This window comes from Solanum pennellii, chromosome 7 (assembly GCF_001406875.1).
Source record: "Solanum pennellii chromosome 7, SPENNV200".
Lineage (NCBI taxonomy): Eukaryota > Viridiplantae > Streptophyta > Magnoliopsida > Solanales > Solanaceae > Solanum > Solanum pennellii.
In genome coordinates this window covers 17,839,266-17,855,280 of record NC_028643.1, presented here as the reverse complement: position 1 = coordinate 17,855,280, position 16,015 = coordinate 17,839,266, and the positions used below count along the sequence as shown (strand labels likewise).

General features: G+C 38.3%; 1 protein-coding gene across 1 annotated transcript; it reads left to right on the top strand.

Moving 5' to 3' along the window:
* Positions 1 to 1,413: 1,413 nt before the first annotated feature.
* LOC107024887 lies at positions 1,414 to 3,079 on the top strand. Its single transcript, XM_015225819.1, has 5 exons — positions 1,414 to 1,795; positions 1,951 to 2,264; positions 2,355 to 2,468; positions 2,578 to 2,980; positions 3,075 to 3,079. The coding sequence occupies exons 1-5, from the start codon at positions 1,414 to 1,416 to the stop codon at positions 3,077 to 3,079; spliced, it is 1,218 nt and encodes a 405-aa protein (XP_015081305.1).
* The last annotated feature ends 12,936 nt before the right edge of the window (positions 3,080 to 16,015 follow it).

Below are 16,015 nucleotides of genomic sequence, written 5' to 3'. Positions count from 1 at the left end.
GGAAGATGGTTAGAAAAGGCTATATTTACCATCTGATTCGGGTGCATGACATAAAGGCAGAGGCACCGACTCTTGAATCAGTCCCGGTAGTTAATGAATTTCCCGATGTATTCCCACAGGAACTTCCAGTCCTTCCTCCAGAACGAAAGATAGAGTTTATTATAGATGTACTGCCAAATACCCAGCCTATATCTATACCTCCTTATAGAATGGCACCTGCTGAGTTGAAAGAATTGAATGAGCAATTGAGAGATTTGCTAGGGAAGGGCTTCATCAGGCCTAGTACGTCACCTTGGGGAGCACCGGTACTGTTTGTGAGGAAGAAGGATGGGTCGCTGCGGATGTGTATTGATTATAGGCAGCTGAACAAAGTAACAGTAAAGAACAGGTATCCCCTCCCAAGGATTGACGATCTATTTGACCAGTTGCAGGGTGCTAAGTGTTTTTCAAAGATAGACTTGCGGTCAGGTTATCATCAGGTGCGGGTAAGGGAGGCAGATATTCCAAAGATGGCATTCCGGACCCGATACGGGCATTATGAGTTTAGAGTGCTGTCTTTTGGGCTGACTAATGCTCCAGCGGTGTTTATGGATCTAATGAATCGAGTGTTTAAACCATTCCTTGATATGTTTGTTATTGTATTTATAGACGATATTCTGGTCTATTCACGTTCAGAAGAGGAGCATGCAGACCATTTAAAGACGGTACTTAGGGTGCTTCAGCACCAGAAGTTGTATGCTAAGTTTTCTAAGTGCGAGTTCTGGTTGACTTTAATGGCATTCTTGGGGCATATTATTGGAGATGATGGTATTCGGGAAGATTGAGGCGGTAAAGACTTGGCCCAGACCTACGACACCTACTGAGGTACGCAGCTTTCTGCGGTTAGCAGGATATTACAGGAGATTCGTAGAAAAGTTTGCCTCAATTTCAGCGCCTTTGACAAGGCTAACTAAAAAGGCAGCCAAGTTCTAGTGGATTGATGCTTGTGAGCGAAGCTTCCAGCTATTGAAAGACAAATTGACTACAGCTCCAGTCCTAACTCTTCCAGAGGGACCAGACGGCTATGTTATTTATTGTGATGCTTCGGGTGTTGGGCTAGGATGTGTATTGATGCAGCATGGCAAAGTTATAGCATATGCCTCCCGACAACTTAGGAAGCATGAAAAGAATTATCCTACTCATGATCTGGAGTTAGCAGTCGTGGTTCATGCCTTGAAGATATGGAGGCATTATTTATATGGTTTCCATGTGGACATCTATACAGATCATAAGAGTCTCCAATATATCTTTAAACAGAAGGAGCTGTACTTACGACAGAGGTGGTGGTTAGAGTTGCTAAAGGATTATGATGTTGATATTTTATATCATCCAGGGAAAGCGAATGTTGTAGCAGATGCTCTTAGCCGTAAGTCCATGGGTAGCTTTACATATGTACAACCAGAAAGGAGGGAGATGGTTCGGGAGATTCAGCGGCTATCCAGCCTTGGAGTCCGTCTGGCTAATTCAGAAGATAGTGGAGTTTCTATTCGAGAGGTTGCTGAGTCCTCAATCATAGATGAGGTAAAGAGACACCAATATGAGGACCCTATTCTGGCACAGTATAGAGATGCAGCTCTTCAAAAGGAAAAGACCCATTTAAGGTTACACCTGACAGAGTGTTACAATATGAAGGCAGATTGTGTGTACCCAATATTGCGGGGCTACGACGGCAGGTTATGGGAGAGGCACACTCTGCCTGTTATTCTATTCACCCTGGGTCAACAAAAATGTATCATGACCTCAGATGCTTATACCGGTGCGATGGCATGAAAAAGGACATAGCGGAGTTTGTTGCTTAGTGCCTGAATTGCCAACAAGTCAAGATCGAACATCAAAAGCCTGGTGGATTATTACAGGAGATAGAGATCCCGACTTGGAAATGGGAGATGATTAATAATGACTTCATTACAGGCTTACCTCGCACTCAACGGAAGTATGAATCTATATGGGTTATTATAGATAGGCGGACGAAATCGGCCCATTTTCTTCCAGTCAGGACTACTTATTCGGCTGAAGATTATGCGAGGTTATATGTTAGGGAGATAGTGAGACTTCATGGGGTTCCCACGTCCATTATATCATACAGAGGAGCTCAATTTACAGCCAACTTTTGGAGATCGTTTCAGAAGGGATTGGGGACACAGGTGAACCTTAGCACAGCATTTCACCCTCAGACTGATGGGCAGGCTGAGCGTACTATTAAGACATTAGAAGATATGTTGCGGGCCTGTATTATTGACTTCAAAGGTAGCTGGGATGACCACTTGCCGCTCATTGAGTTTGCCTATAATAATAGCTACCATTCTAGTATCCAGATGGCACCGTACGAGGCCTTATATGGGAGGAAGTGCAGGTCACCTATTGGTTGGTTTGATGTTGGCGAGACTAAGTTAATAGGCCCGGATATGATTCAGCAAGCTGTTGACAAGGTGAAGCTTATTCAAGAAAGATTATTAGCAGCCTAGAGTCGACAGAAGTCATGCAGATAATCGGCGTCGAGATTTGGAGTTTCAGATTGGTGACTGGGTATTCCTAAAGGTATTACCCATGAAGGGTGTGATGAGATTCGGCAGGAAGGGGAAGCTCAGTCCGAGATACATTGGGCCTTATCAGATTGTTTGTTGGATAGGCAAGGTTGCCTATGAGTTGGATCTACCATCTGATTTGGAGGTGGTACAGAAAGTCTTCCATGTATCGATGCTACGTAAATGTATTGGTGATCCTTCTAGAGTATTCCCTGTAGATGATGTTCAGGTAACAGAGGAGTTGTCATATGAGGAGAAACCCGTAGCTATGCTTGATCGCCAGTTTAGAAGGTTACGTACTAAGGATGTGGCTTCCGTCAAAGTGTTGTGGGAAAATAATAATAGGGAGGAAATGACTTGGGAAGCAGAAGACGAAATGAAGAATAAGTATCCTTACTTGTTCCCCATACCTGCAGGTAATTCAATTCCTAGCTTGACTATATTGATTGATAAACGAGATTAGGTAGTAAGCTGTGACTCTGTGAGGCATCTGTAAGTTACGGAATGCAGGTTGATAGGTATAGCTGTTAGAGAGACCTCGCTGGAATTTTTTTTGTAAGACGTAACTTAACATTCGAGGACGAATGTTCCTAAGGGGGGAAGGATGTTATGCCTCGTATTTTTATACGTAGTGCGCGTCATGAACTAGTAGATGTAAGTCCGGGGAATGAGATTCTATTTTAAGTTCCAAGTGATTAAAGAAATATAAGGCAAGGATGTTAATTCCAATATGTGATATTAAGTATGATTTGGCTAATGTAAGTGCCATTAACTTTAAGTAAGGGATTAATTAGTGGCTGATTAGGATTAAATTAATCTAGTGGGCCCCCCCACTCAAGGCAGATTAAAAGGAATCAGATTGGGAGCTGGCCTTAGTGGGGCACGTGTAGAGGGGGGCTGCCTCGACTTCATATTATAAATGAGGTGGTGAAATGCATTGCAAACATATCATCTTCTTCACCACTTGGCTTAGGCAGCCATGGAAATGGAGAAAACCAACCATGCAACTCTTGGCCAGCAGGTGCAAAGAATTTGGTTAGTAATCTCTTTGCTTGGTATGTTAATTCCTTAGAATGCCTTTGTTAATTAGCCATTATTGTTAAGAAGGGGGCGTGACCAGTAGCTTAGGAAATTTGTTTTAGTTATTGAATGTGCTAAGTATGAACGGAAACCATAATCGGATTATTAGTGGTGTCGTATTAGTGTTTGGGCTGTTTTGATTAAAGCAAACTGCGGGAAATTCTGTTTTGGCGTTATGTATATGTTAATGTGATTATGGGTATATACTCCAAAGGATGAATACGATAAGGTAGATGTGTTGCGAATTATAAAACGAGTTATCGCTCGGTGTGTCGTTGCTTCGTTACTATGGTTGCCGAGATGGAACTGTTTTTTGGGGGGGGCTGTTTAATATGATTCGTCGGGTAATACGTCTTATTGGTATTGCTGTGGATAATTTGGGTTGTTGTCGGATTGGGACGAAGTAAAGAAAATAGGGAAAGTGCTGCCGGATTTTCGTTAGATTATTAGCTAGCTTACAATAAGTAGTAAAGCGCGACGTTTATCTAATTGTGGCACGATTGTTGCTTGTTATAGATTAATAGCTTGAGCAGTAAATATTGGACGTGCGGCTCGATTATACGGTATGTAACGCTGTCCCTTCTTTCTTTGTTTGGCATGACTTTTAAAAATAAGCGAATAACGGACAGGTTTGATACTTACCTCTAGAGCGTCTAGGTGACGTATATTCTTGCTTCCACAATTATTCCTCTATATATCGGCTATGTCTAAGGCTATGATGATCTCTCATATCTATGGTAGTGCTTCTTAGAGTCATTGAGATTTTACGTTTCCATATCGTATTAAAGGTTCATAATCTTGATAAAACGTTAATCTTTGGTAATACTCCTTGCTGGTTCACGTTGATTGTTCTATTGAGTTATAAGAAATAATTTAATTGCATATGGTTGCTCATAATATTCTGCTCGTGCGTAGAGTCATTTATCATTTCACCGAGTCCCGGGCCGGGTAATGTTCGTGCGGAGTTTCTGCATATGTCACCGAGTCCCTCACTAGAGGGCCCGGTATGTATATTATATATATGATTGGCGATGAGGATGGTTATGATGATGATGATTACGGAGATGATGTGATGACTATTTCACCGAGTCCCTCACTAGAGGGCCGGGTACGTATGATGTATATATATGAGGATTATTTTGCCGAGTCACTTACTAGGGAAGCTGGGCACCTTATATGTTAAAGATATGCATGGTTTTTCACTTAAAAGGTACATGTGTAGCGATATCTTGTTTCGACTTATCATGTTGGTATCCTGTAATCTTTACCTTATGCTTTTCATACTCAGTACATTGTCCGTACTGACCCCCTTTCCTCGGGGGGCTGCATTTCATGCCCGCAGGTGTAGACGCAAAGTTCGATGATCCTCCCGCCTAGGATATCTTCTCTGCTGATTGGGAGAGCTCCATTGTTCCGGAGCCAGTCGTTTTGGTACATAACTTTTTGTGTAGTCTTTTGCTTGTCTATGGGTATGGCGGGGCCCTGTCCCGTCGAGTTTCACTACTATACTCTTAGAGGTCTGTAGACATTATGTGGGTTGCATATATATGTTTTGGATAATGGTCTGGACATGGTTTGTTTGGGATGTCTGCTTGTACAGGGGCAGCCTTGTCGGCTGCGTACATCATTGTGTATTGTGTAGTGGCAGCCTTGTCGGCGTGCGTATGCTATTATGCTTTGGATAGTGGCGGCCTTGTCGGCTCGCGTATGTTGTTACGGTTGAATGGTTATGACTCCTTATGAGACAGGTCCACTTTATATATATATGGCTTTGGGGTTGTCTTGATTTGATTAAATTCCATATTGTCTTAGTTTTAGTTGGTTATACTTAGCAGGTTTGTATGTGAGTGTCCAAAAGGGGCACTAGTCACGGCCCATCGGGTTGGGTCGTGACAAATATATTATAGTTTTCATTTACAATGTTGTAAGAAATTGATCGATGCAGTATCTCATCATCTTCACTTTACTGGTGAGACTAAATTTCTTGAGAGATTGCATAACGAGGTGTTGTGGAACTCTTTAACAAATTATTAAAGAAAAAGCTCACATATGGAAAATTTACATGGATGTATTTAGGGAATACATATAAAAACATCAACGCGATTTTCTTCAGTATATATCGTCTTTTACCAACCACCATGATTTGCGCTGAAACACAATGAACATGTACCCATGCTATCTTCAGAAGTAGTTGAAGCATGGATATATTTATCATCAAGCAATATTATTCGTCCAACACTTGGAATAAAGGGATAAAAATATAGCCAGTGACACCAAACCTATTTTTATCACCAACGCTTGAATTTAGATAAATGAAAATTCCTCTCAAATTTCCAATTCATTTGTCTAACTCAAACCCAAATAGTAGTTTTACTCCAAATTTCAATTCACTTCCGAATTTATAATCCTAACCCTAATTTAAGTTCAATACCAAATAAATTCTATCCCATCTTTATCCCTATAAAGAGAAGACAAGGTAGGACAGATAATAAAAAGGCTTTGGATCAAGTATCTGGTGGTTTTCTCGGTAATATTAATGAACAACAGTCTGCATTAGTTTGTTACTTCATCAAGTAAAGTTAGTAAAACATGAGCGGAAAAATTCAAATTTTGCTAATAGAAATGTGGATTAATGTGCCTAGAAGTAAGGATTCGATAAAGTGAGTTGTTTCAGATGAGATTATATATTTAAATAAAAAGCCAACATCTGAAACTTTTGTTGCGTTAATGGATGGGTTTCCTTCACACTCATTAAAAAAATGGTGTTAAAACATGTCGATATCGGTGATGAAGGATTTTTTGGTGATGTTATACCTAAATGGTGTAGTGGGTTATTGGATTATGCCTATAACTATTTTTTATTATATGGGTATATTAATTTTAGGGTGGAGTTGGCAACCAAGAGTAGGATTCCAACTAAGCCAAGTGTGGGCAGAGTAATTTTTATCGGGACAAGTCTTGTTGGGTTGGTGGCTGCAAGGCAGCTGATGTTATTTGGGTTTGAGGTTATTGTTTTGGAAAGACTAAAGAGTGCGAATGGAACGTTCTATACATAAAAAGATGGTAGGAGGAAACAAGGTGGAAGTTATTGATTTAGGAAGGAGTGTTTTGACAGGTAAACTAGGAACCCACTTGGTTTCTTTGTGCGACAATTGTCATATACACTTCATAAAGTTTGAGATCAACGTCCACTCTATCGTACTAATTGAAATCATGTAGACTAGTATTTTGATAAAACAATAATGGTTGCTTACAGCTAACTTTTAGAAAAGGCAAGCAAGGTTAGGCAAGAGTTATCTTTGGTTGTTTCTCTTGGAGAGGAGATTAGCTTGTTTAGCTTTCATCTAAAAATTTTGGAATATGCAAATGCAGGTTTGACGCACTTTGGGACCAATATGTCCCTATGATATGGGAGGGGATCACTTCTTCTTGCCCAGTGGAAACAAAAATAAGCTCATGCGCTATGTGGATATTATTTTTGAAAAATGTTTAGGCCATTTGTTATAGTAGGGATTGTGTGAAGGTGATTATCGGGCGTCAATTACTTGAGGAGATATGGAAATGTTCACCATTCCTCTCGGTGTTTTTTGAAGTGTTCTATTTAGTTCATTCCATAGTTTCCTCAACAAAAGTTGGATACATAAAATTAAATATTGGGTTTTGGACTTTTAAATTAGGTTACAATGTTGTTCTTGTATGTGTTTTGGAACTCCAATATTGATATATTTGGTCATGTTTTTTATTATTGTATTTGTCGAGATGATGGAAAGCCTATAGGCGAGGATTTGTATAAAAAGTAGAGGCTTCTTATAATGTACTTTTGGATTAGGGAAGAAGGCTCTAAAAAAATTATCTATTTTTCTAGTTAGAATGGATTGGTCGTACCTATCCAATCAATAATTGTTTATGACTGACTCGCTATTCACTCGGTTTTTGGGTCATAATGGCAAGAAGTTTGCTAATGGGGACATAGATTTGTATTATCATTACAAGAATATCCCAACAGATAAAATGGTTCCATATTCTCTTCCAAAATTTCTAGCCTTCTCAAGAAACAATTTAAAAAAGAGATCCATGAAAAAGCTGAAACTTTGAAAAAAAAGGACATACTAAAGGAAAAAAATACGAAAGTGGGAGCTAAAGGGAAGCACTCATACCTGACTATTTTTTACTTGATATAAAATAGTTGAAGCATGGATAGATCTACTATCAATCAATATTATTCGTCCAACACTTGAATTTTCTCAAGAAGTAACACTTGCTAGGTCAAATAAAGAAGAAAAAGTGAATAAAATGAAAAATCTCTGACTGACATACTTAAATTTTATAAGAACTAGCATGACCATAACATAATCACTTTCTTCCATAAAAATAGAAAAAATATATTTAATTTTATGTCTCTCTCATGTTTATAAGTCACTTCTTCATTGCAAAGCTATTTTCTTCTTGACTTTAATTAAATTAAAAAGCAAACTATTTAAGATTAAAAAAACATAAAAATGGCAAATAGAAATACTAGTAGAAACTTTTAAAAGGAAATCACGAAAACTCTATGTTTTACAAAAAACATGAATGAAGCTTAGAGAAAAAATTATCACTTAGATATCTGAAACAACACATAAAGAGAAGAATCTAGAAAAATAATTGAGAACGTGAACAACTATTAAAACTTACCCTTTTGTAATTTTGTAGAAGAAATTAGTGCTAATTGGACAGTCAATTATTAAGATTAGAAAGAGGCACCTCAGAATCTAGAAGTGTCACAATTAAAAGTTGCGAGGCACACACAAGCAACCTTTACCTTTGGCGCAATAATCAGCCTTCAGTCGGCCAATCTTGTTCCCTCTCACATGCCATCCATGTGCGCTGGTCCTTCCTCACCCACCTTGTCAATGAGGGGTAATCTCCTCAATCACAACATTGACTTTCTTTACCTTAGCTTTCCCAACCCTGTGCCTTAGCAATGTATTGCCTCACATGCATTATCTTTTCCATCCCTTATCATGACTTAGCCGCGTCTTTCTGTTCATGCCTAAACAACGGTACTACCAAGGTCTTCTTTTATTTGAAATTAAACTTGACTGAACTCATACGGACTTGACTAGGTTGATCATGTAAATCCCTTGCCAAGCCTGAGCCACCGCAGAACATCATCGCTAAAGATCTAACAAACTTCCCCACAAGATGAGCTTACTGTCCTCGATTAGACAAAATCTAGATAAGCCTGAATCTCTTCTTTGAACTTCCATTGGGAGGTTTCTTTTTCCCATGCTGCATGAGACACCGACTTTCCCTTTTATTGAACTAGAAAATTCTTCTTTCTTTGTCCCAAATTCCTCTGGTCCAGAATCTTCTCAATCTGTTCCTCGAATTGCGTCTGTACAACAAGAGAGCACTCTTGGCAGCTGACGTTTTTGGATCCTCAACATCCTCATGAAAAGGTATAAGAAAACTCACATGAAATGTAGGGTGAATCTTCAATCTTTCCGACAACTTCAACATGCATGAAACTTCGCCAGCTCTTTCTATGACTTCAAATGGTCCATCCTATTTTAAAATACGACCACGATGAATAGTCTTGCTGCTGATTTTCTTCCAGTTGTGGGGAGTAAGTTTTATCAACACGTTATTTCCAACTTGAAATTCTAAAGTATGCTAATGTTGGTCAGCATTCTTTTTCATCCTCTTGGTTGCCTTCCTCAAGCTATCTTGCACTCATCAAGCATCTCTTGCTTGTCACGTACATTCCTATAAGCAGCAGGACTTTACCTAAGGACTTATATTTAACGAATTCCAGTGGAGTACTTATCTTGACTTAAAATTTCTACTATCCAGACCTCAAGTGTAAATTTGAAAAGAAATTAGCCTTAGATACCCTATATACTAAGTCTTGGATGTGTGAGTAAACCTTGTATCAACCATAGTGACTACACTTTTCTCACTATTTTTTGTGCAAACGTATATTAGACCGTCGTAGGCATAAGAAATATCATTTGTTGTGTCAGAAACATTAACATAGGTAACGTTCCAGAGACATCCTCCTCTACATCCATTATACTAACAATAGACAATGTGTTCAATTGTCGTAGTTCATTAACATATGCAACAATTTCCTGTTCCTTCCCCTTTTTTTGTTTATCCTCCTCGGCCAAATGAGCCTTTACATTTTCTTTGTTAGGATAGTTTCTCACCTGATGGCCTGGTTTCTTGAAACTCTAGCAAACTTTGTCAACAATCTTATTGCCACGATTACACGATGCAATATCCATCCTTCCCTTACCTCTATCATTTCCTTCGGGCTTGCGATTATATTTCTTCCAATCCTTACCCTTCTCTTTGTGCTTCATGTTTGATAAAGAGTCGGGTTAGTAGTGGCACTATGTTATTGACAATCGATCAAAGGATCAACGGTAACAATTGCGCTAAGCTGATTTTGGACCTTCTACCTGCATGATTCATTTTGTGTTCGTTAAACATATTTTAAATATACAACAACACCGACTGAATTTCTTCACATATTCCTGAATGAATTTAAGTTGCTTCAAACGCTCCAACCTATGAATTTTGCGTTGGTTTGAACTTTCATCATCGACATGTTTTGTCCACCACTTAATCGCATCCCCGCGAAAGTAACAGAGGACCATGGTCAACTTATTTGCTTCAGGAACATTGGCAGTAATAAAATAGTGTTCCAATTCCCACCAAAAGTATTCCAACTCCTTGGCTCCATGAACGCCACCAAATGACTTTGGCTTAAGGAATTTGATTTTAGAGGCCTCCCCACATCGTGATTCGAACTAGTGACAACCAATTCAGTTTTAACATCTTTGTTATTCTTCATAGAACCATAAATTTGCAGTGTTGCTACTTCATTGAAGTTGAAATCATCTGCCAATTGTTCTTGAATATCTACACGATTTAGTCCCAACTCACCATGGAAAGTTTCGAATTCCTTTTTGATGCCCAAAATCTGTGTGAGTATATAGACTAGATTTGGGTCATCCAGACACTCGTTTTTCATCCCAACAAAGGCCTCAAGTCTACTTGAATACTCTTTTAGTTTACGTTTGTCACAATTTTTGTAACTTTCCTCCGATACTAGTTGTTAAGGGGTCAACAAGTCAATCTAACCCACTAAGTGAGTTTATGCACTTAGAGTGAGCCCAACATTTAATTTTTCACTCATTTTCTAGATTAACTGAAGAGAGACATATGATAATAGAACACACAATAAAATCACAAGAAACAAGTTCCAACTTTGTATTAAACTTGGGCCACAAAAAAAGCACACAAATAATTTAGCCTTACAAAATTTGAACTAAAAACATTTTGCCTATGACTGGTATACTTGTGCCTTTAAATAGGTTACAACACCAGTCACATTCCAGACACATGCCAACGAACTTATTTATTGACAAGGCCCAGCAGATAAGAAAAACTCAAAATTCAAAAAAACTCTTATCTATAATTCTAAGAAGTCTCCAATGGCTAGAAACTCCAAAATTCGCCCAACTGCCCACGCAAGTGAAATGGCACACGCGAGAAGCCTTAAGCTTGGTGCCAAAATCACCCTTCTGCCACCCAATCTCGCGCATGATCATGTGCCAGCCATGTGCATGGCCTTACCCAACTTGCCATTGGGGTTTAATCTCCTCAACCGCTACTCTTGTGTAGCACTTAGCCTTCAACTTGTTTAGACACAACCTTGTCATGATCACTATCTTGTCTTGCCTTACCTTAGCTTTCCCAGCCCTTGTCATGCCTTAGCTAAGTGTTGCCTCACGTGCCTTAGTTTTCCACCCTTGTCATGTCTTAGCCACGCCTTGCCTTGCATGCCTTAGCCACACCATTACCAAGGTCTTCTTTTATTTGAACTAAACCTTGACTAAAGTCTTTGGCCCTTAACTAGGTCTATCATGTAAATCCTTAGCCAAGCCTGAGCCGCTTGAACCATCACGCTAAGGTTTTAACAAAAATTTCCTTTCTTGTTTTCCTTGTATTTGATAGCACATGAATGCAAGTTCTAATTTAATCAACACATTTACATATCTATGGTTTTTTTAATCCATTTCTAATATTTAAATTCACACATACTTTAGGACTTTTAACATCTTGTTAATGAAAGCAAAACAAGAGAAAACAAGACAGGGGCCCTGTTCCGTCTTTCCCTCTATAGCGGTAGACACACCGCTATAACAACCGACACTATAGCTGGAAAATTCTCTCCATTGAGGAATCACTGTAGAGGGTCGTTTCCCTAATGAAAACCTTGATGAGGTGAACCGGATAGTTGAAATTTTCTCTAAGGTTCCTTCATTTCCTAATGCACATAATAACTAGTTTTGGCATCATAACAGTCTCAAAAATACCTCAAGATCATTCCTTACCATGTACATACAAACTTCGCATCATCTAAAACATCATCCACATAAGAAACTCATCGTAAACATGCTCAACTTAATCATAAAACAAATTATTTTAAAGTTATTATCCTAACATCAATATGGTTCTTCCTGACAATTTTACATCAAACAAGCAAATATACTTCATACATTTGCATTTATTCGGGAAATCCAGACACGTGACAACAATCATCAAACTGTATCACTAAATCAAATCAGGTTTATTACCTTCTACTCGCATCATTAATGACCCCTAAATGACAATTCATGTACTTACATGACCCTTAAAGGAAGATATGAATTGGAACCTTCTTGTTTATATTTCTACAAGCGTCACAACGACATCTAGTTTACTTTACAAAGATTTCAGTTGGGATCTGAAGTTATCAATAGGATTAAATGTGGATGTCGACATATCAATCATTATGACTCTCTTAGACATTGTATTTTGTACTAGGAGAGTGTTAGCATAGTATTTGACTGTCGCGTCCCAAAGCATCGGCCGTGCGGATACCTACTCTAATATCTAGATATGAGAACCTTTACCCCAAAACTGGAGTTTGAATTGTGGAGGTCAAAACATATAAGATAAACTCCTTATAAACACTGAAATTCTCCCAAATATATTAAAATTATGTACTTTTTAAAAAAATAACTTGATTTCTCCTAAGGAACTATTCTGAGTAGGTAAAAGATCTTGTAGGAGAATACAAGGCTTAAAATTGAATAGACACAACTCCCCTCATGAAGGAAAATAGTTATAAAATAAAATCACCGTCTTCACCGAAGAAACATCCCCAATCAAACAACCAAAACTATAAAACAGGGCATAGCAAAAGTAGTAACATTACAACCACATGTACTGGTAGGCCCCTTTCATCCACCAAAATCTACCTCATAATATCAGGCAAACAATCAAAGGAAATGAAACTTGGAGAGATAATTAGGAACTCGATCCTTCAATCACCGCCCTTACTACCACGTAATACAACCTTTAAACTCATATGTTCTATCTCAAGTCATCTCACCTTCTTCTACTGCCAACTCCACCATTTAGTCTGTTCCCCCTCATATCATCTAATATCATAACCTTTCTATTACATAAGACTTTCCGAACAACTGATTCTACAACAACCAGAATTTCTCTACTATTTTCATTCATGAATACAAGTCCAACCGACATACTACCCTCCCTTAAGTTCTCTCACTTACACCTTGACCCTAGACTCGATTAGTATTCCACATGTAAGACTTGTACTAAACATCGTTGCCTCAAATTCGCATATCAAATATGTCACAGACCACCAACTGATAAAAGATTACAAATTAGTGAATATGAAAAACTATAACTCTACATCTAATTTAACAAAAACCTGAGACATTTTGAAAAAATAACAATCTCTAATACCCCGGAAACTAGTAGACTAAACTAGAGCCAAGAGTTAGGGTTCAAGAGTGTGATGTTGAGAATTGGAGATGTAAATGAGACTTTACATTTTTATAATAAGGGGTTTAGTTTTTGAATGTCAAGGTATATGTTAGAACTCGTAGCATGGTAGACCATTTAGAGTTTGGTTGAGCGTGGGAAGGGCATGTACTAAGGAAAAAAGGAATACCTAAGCCAAGGCTGCCCAACCTTGGCAAGTTACTGCCTGAGGGTCCAAGTCCATCTTCACGGTCAGTGGTCTTGATCACTTCCTGTGAATGGGCTCGTGAAGATCCCTTATGCATGTGGGAGGAAAGGCTACTTCCCCAAGACCATGGCAATGACCATGACTCGTGGTCTTGGACGCGGATCGTGGGAGGTCCCATGGTCATGCTATAGACCTATGGAGGCTTGAAAAGTGTGGGAGGACCACTTTTCAAGGGACCTCGGGCATCACAACTGTCCATGGTGCCCTAGACGGGTCGTTAAAGTGGGCGTGACCCCTGGCGAGCCTGCCTAGTCGAGGGTCTTTTAGGAAATTCCTTTTTAATTAGTTAATTGATGGGGTAATTATATGAGTTCTATTCACCTATATAAATTATTATAAGTCATTTATTACCTAGAATAAGACATTTAGAATCAACCTCAAAAGATCCCAAAAGTTCTTCTTCTCTAGGATATTTTACTCTCGAAGAAACCCCATTGAAGAAGAAGCTAGGGCTTGAAGCTAAGTTCAAGATCAAAGTTTCCATTGCTAAAGGCTTGTGCTCGGGCATTAACCAAGATGTGTTTAGGTTAATCATCTATTAGGTTTTGAACCCATAGATCCCCATAACTTTCCCCTTATTGTGGATCAAAAACCCCAAATTTAACTAAGGTTCTTCTTACATTGTGGGTAGGATGTGGGGATAATTCCAATGTAGTATATACTACCTAATTATGATTGATTTTTATCTCTTTTTAGTGATATTATTATGAATTCATGTGGTTTATATGGAAAACGCTAGTCTAAATTGATAAATGCTTAATTTGTTGATTGATGCCATTAGAGATTAAATTGAAGTTTAACGAGTGACCTTCTTTTATCAATGTCATGAGTAGTAATTTTTCAAGGATGGGAGTACATAATCATGAATTGAACTTAACATGCTTGCATATGATTGATCTTGACTTGTAAACTTGAAATTGAACCTTTAAGGAGAATTATGGCTAGAACCACGAGTAATGAATCAGGTGACTGAATATCTTGTAATCTAGGTTCATAAAGTGCTTCTATGATGTAGAGTTATTAAGAGTAAAGACTCATAGTGATGAATGTTGATCATTAGGGATTTATAGGGAAGATAATATTACCAACTATGGGTGCTAAGTCTTTGAGAGTAAATTCTAATGAGAATAAAAGTCTAACAACTGGAATTATGGTGAAAGGCCTTTACTCACCTAACCTACATTATGAATGCTTGAAAACTGAAAGGGTTAAAATCATATGAACAAGGGTGTATGTGCAAGGACAACCTTCCATCAGATATGAGTGTTCAATATGGATTAACAAGTTAACCTTGTGGAATATGCTTGACTTGAAGTGAATATTGAAGAGGAGATGACCGTCACAAAATATAGGGTCCGGGCTCCAAAAATAAAGAAAAACCACACCTAGTTGATGTGAGGACTATTAAAGTTTAAGGGGAAAGTCTTACGTAGTAGAGTGTGGGTTTTACCAAATATAGGTCTCATGATATAGGATCCTTCACATAGTTGAGTCATGGTTTCTAGTGTAAATCTCCATATCCTATGAGCTAAGACATGCTTGAGAAGCATCTCATAGTGTTCTAAATCATAAATTGAACTAACACTTACTTAGTGAAGTACCTTATAGTGTTCAAGAGTATAAGTAGACTTAGGCATGCTTATAGTAGTATCTTATGGGGTCCATGCTAGAAATGAACTTAGACATACTAAAAGTAGTATCTCATAGTGTTCAAGGTGATAACGGACTAAAATGTTCTTAAGAGAGTACCTCATAGTGTTCTAAAGTTCAAGAGAGAAACATGGTTCCAAACATAAAAGTATTAGTAAGAGGACTTAAAAGTGGTAGTTAGCATGATTAGTATCATGGGATGCTATGATTGCATTGAACAAGTATTACTAAGGGTTAGTAAAGAGAATGAGTTGAGATAGGATTGTGCCTTAGTTATCTTCCTTGTTATAGTGGACTAAAGGTGAGAGATTCCCTTAGTTATGAGAGTTAAGCTAATATTGAGGCCAAGGGAGGGTGAATATGACTAGGATGACTTGAAGGCTATACTTAGTGTGAAGGGTAGTATGGTATATTTTTCATTCATTACACAAGTGTGTTTTGAGGTTCCCTAGAATTATGGTACCCTTATGGTAGAAAATCTTAAAGAGTTACCATGTATATAGACTATGATTATGATGACTAAAAAGGGATACTTGGCTTAGGTGGTATTATGGGATGCTATTCTTTTATTGCACTTGTATACTTTTGAGGTTACTCGAGAATGGTGCTATTATGGTATATGTGA

What these genes read in the sequence shown, in the direction of transcription:
- LOC107024887 (XM_015225819.1), top strand. Translation starts at nt 1,414, where the DNA reads ATGGGTAGCTTTACATATGTACAACCAGAAAGGAGGGAGATGGTTCGG. An exon ending in GACCTCAGATGCTTATACCG is followed by an intron (nt 1,796 to 1,950) that starts GTGCGATGGCAT and finishes ACTTCATTACAG; the next exon opens with GCTTACCTCGCACTCAACGG. An exon ending in CATTAGAAGATATGTTGCGG is followed by an intron (nt 2,265 to 2,354) that starts GCCTGTATTATT and finishes TCTAGTATCCAG; the next exon opens with ATGGCACCGTACGAGGCCTT.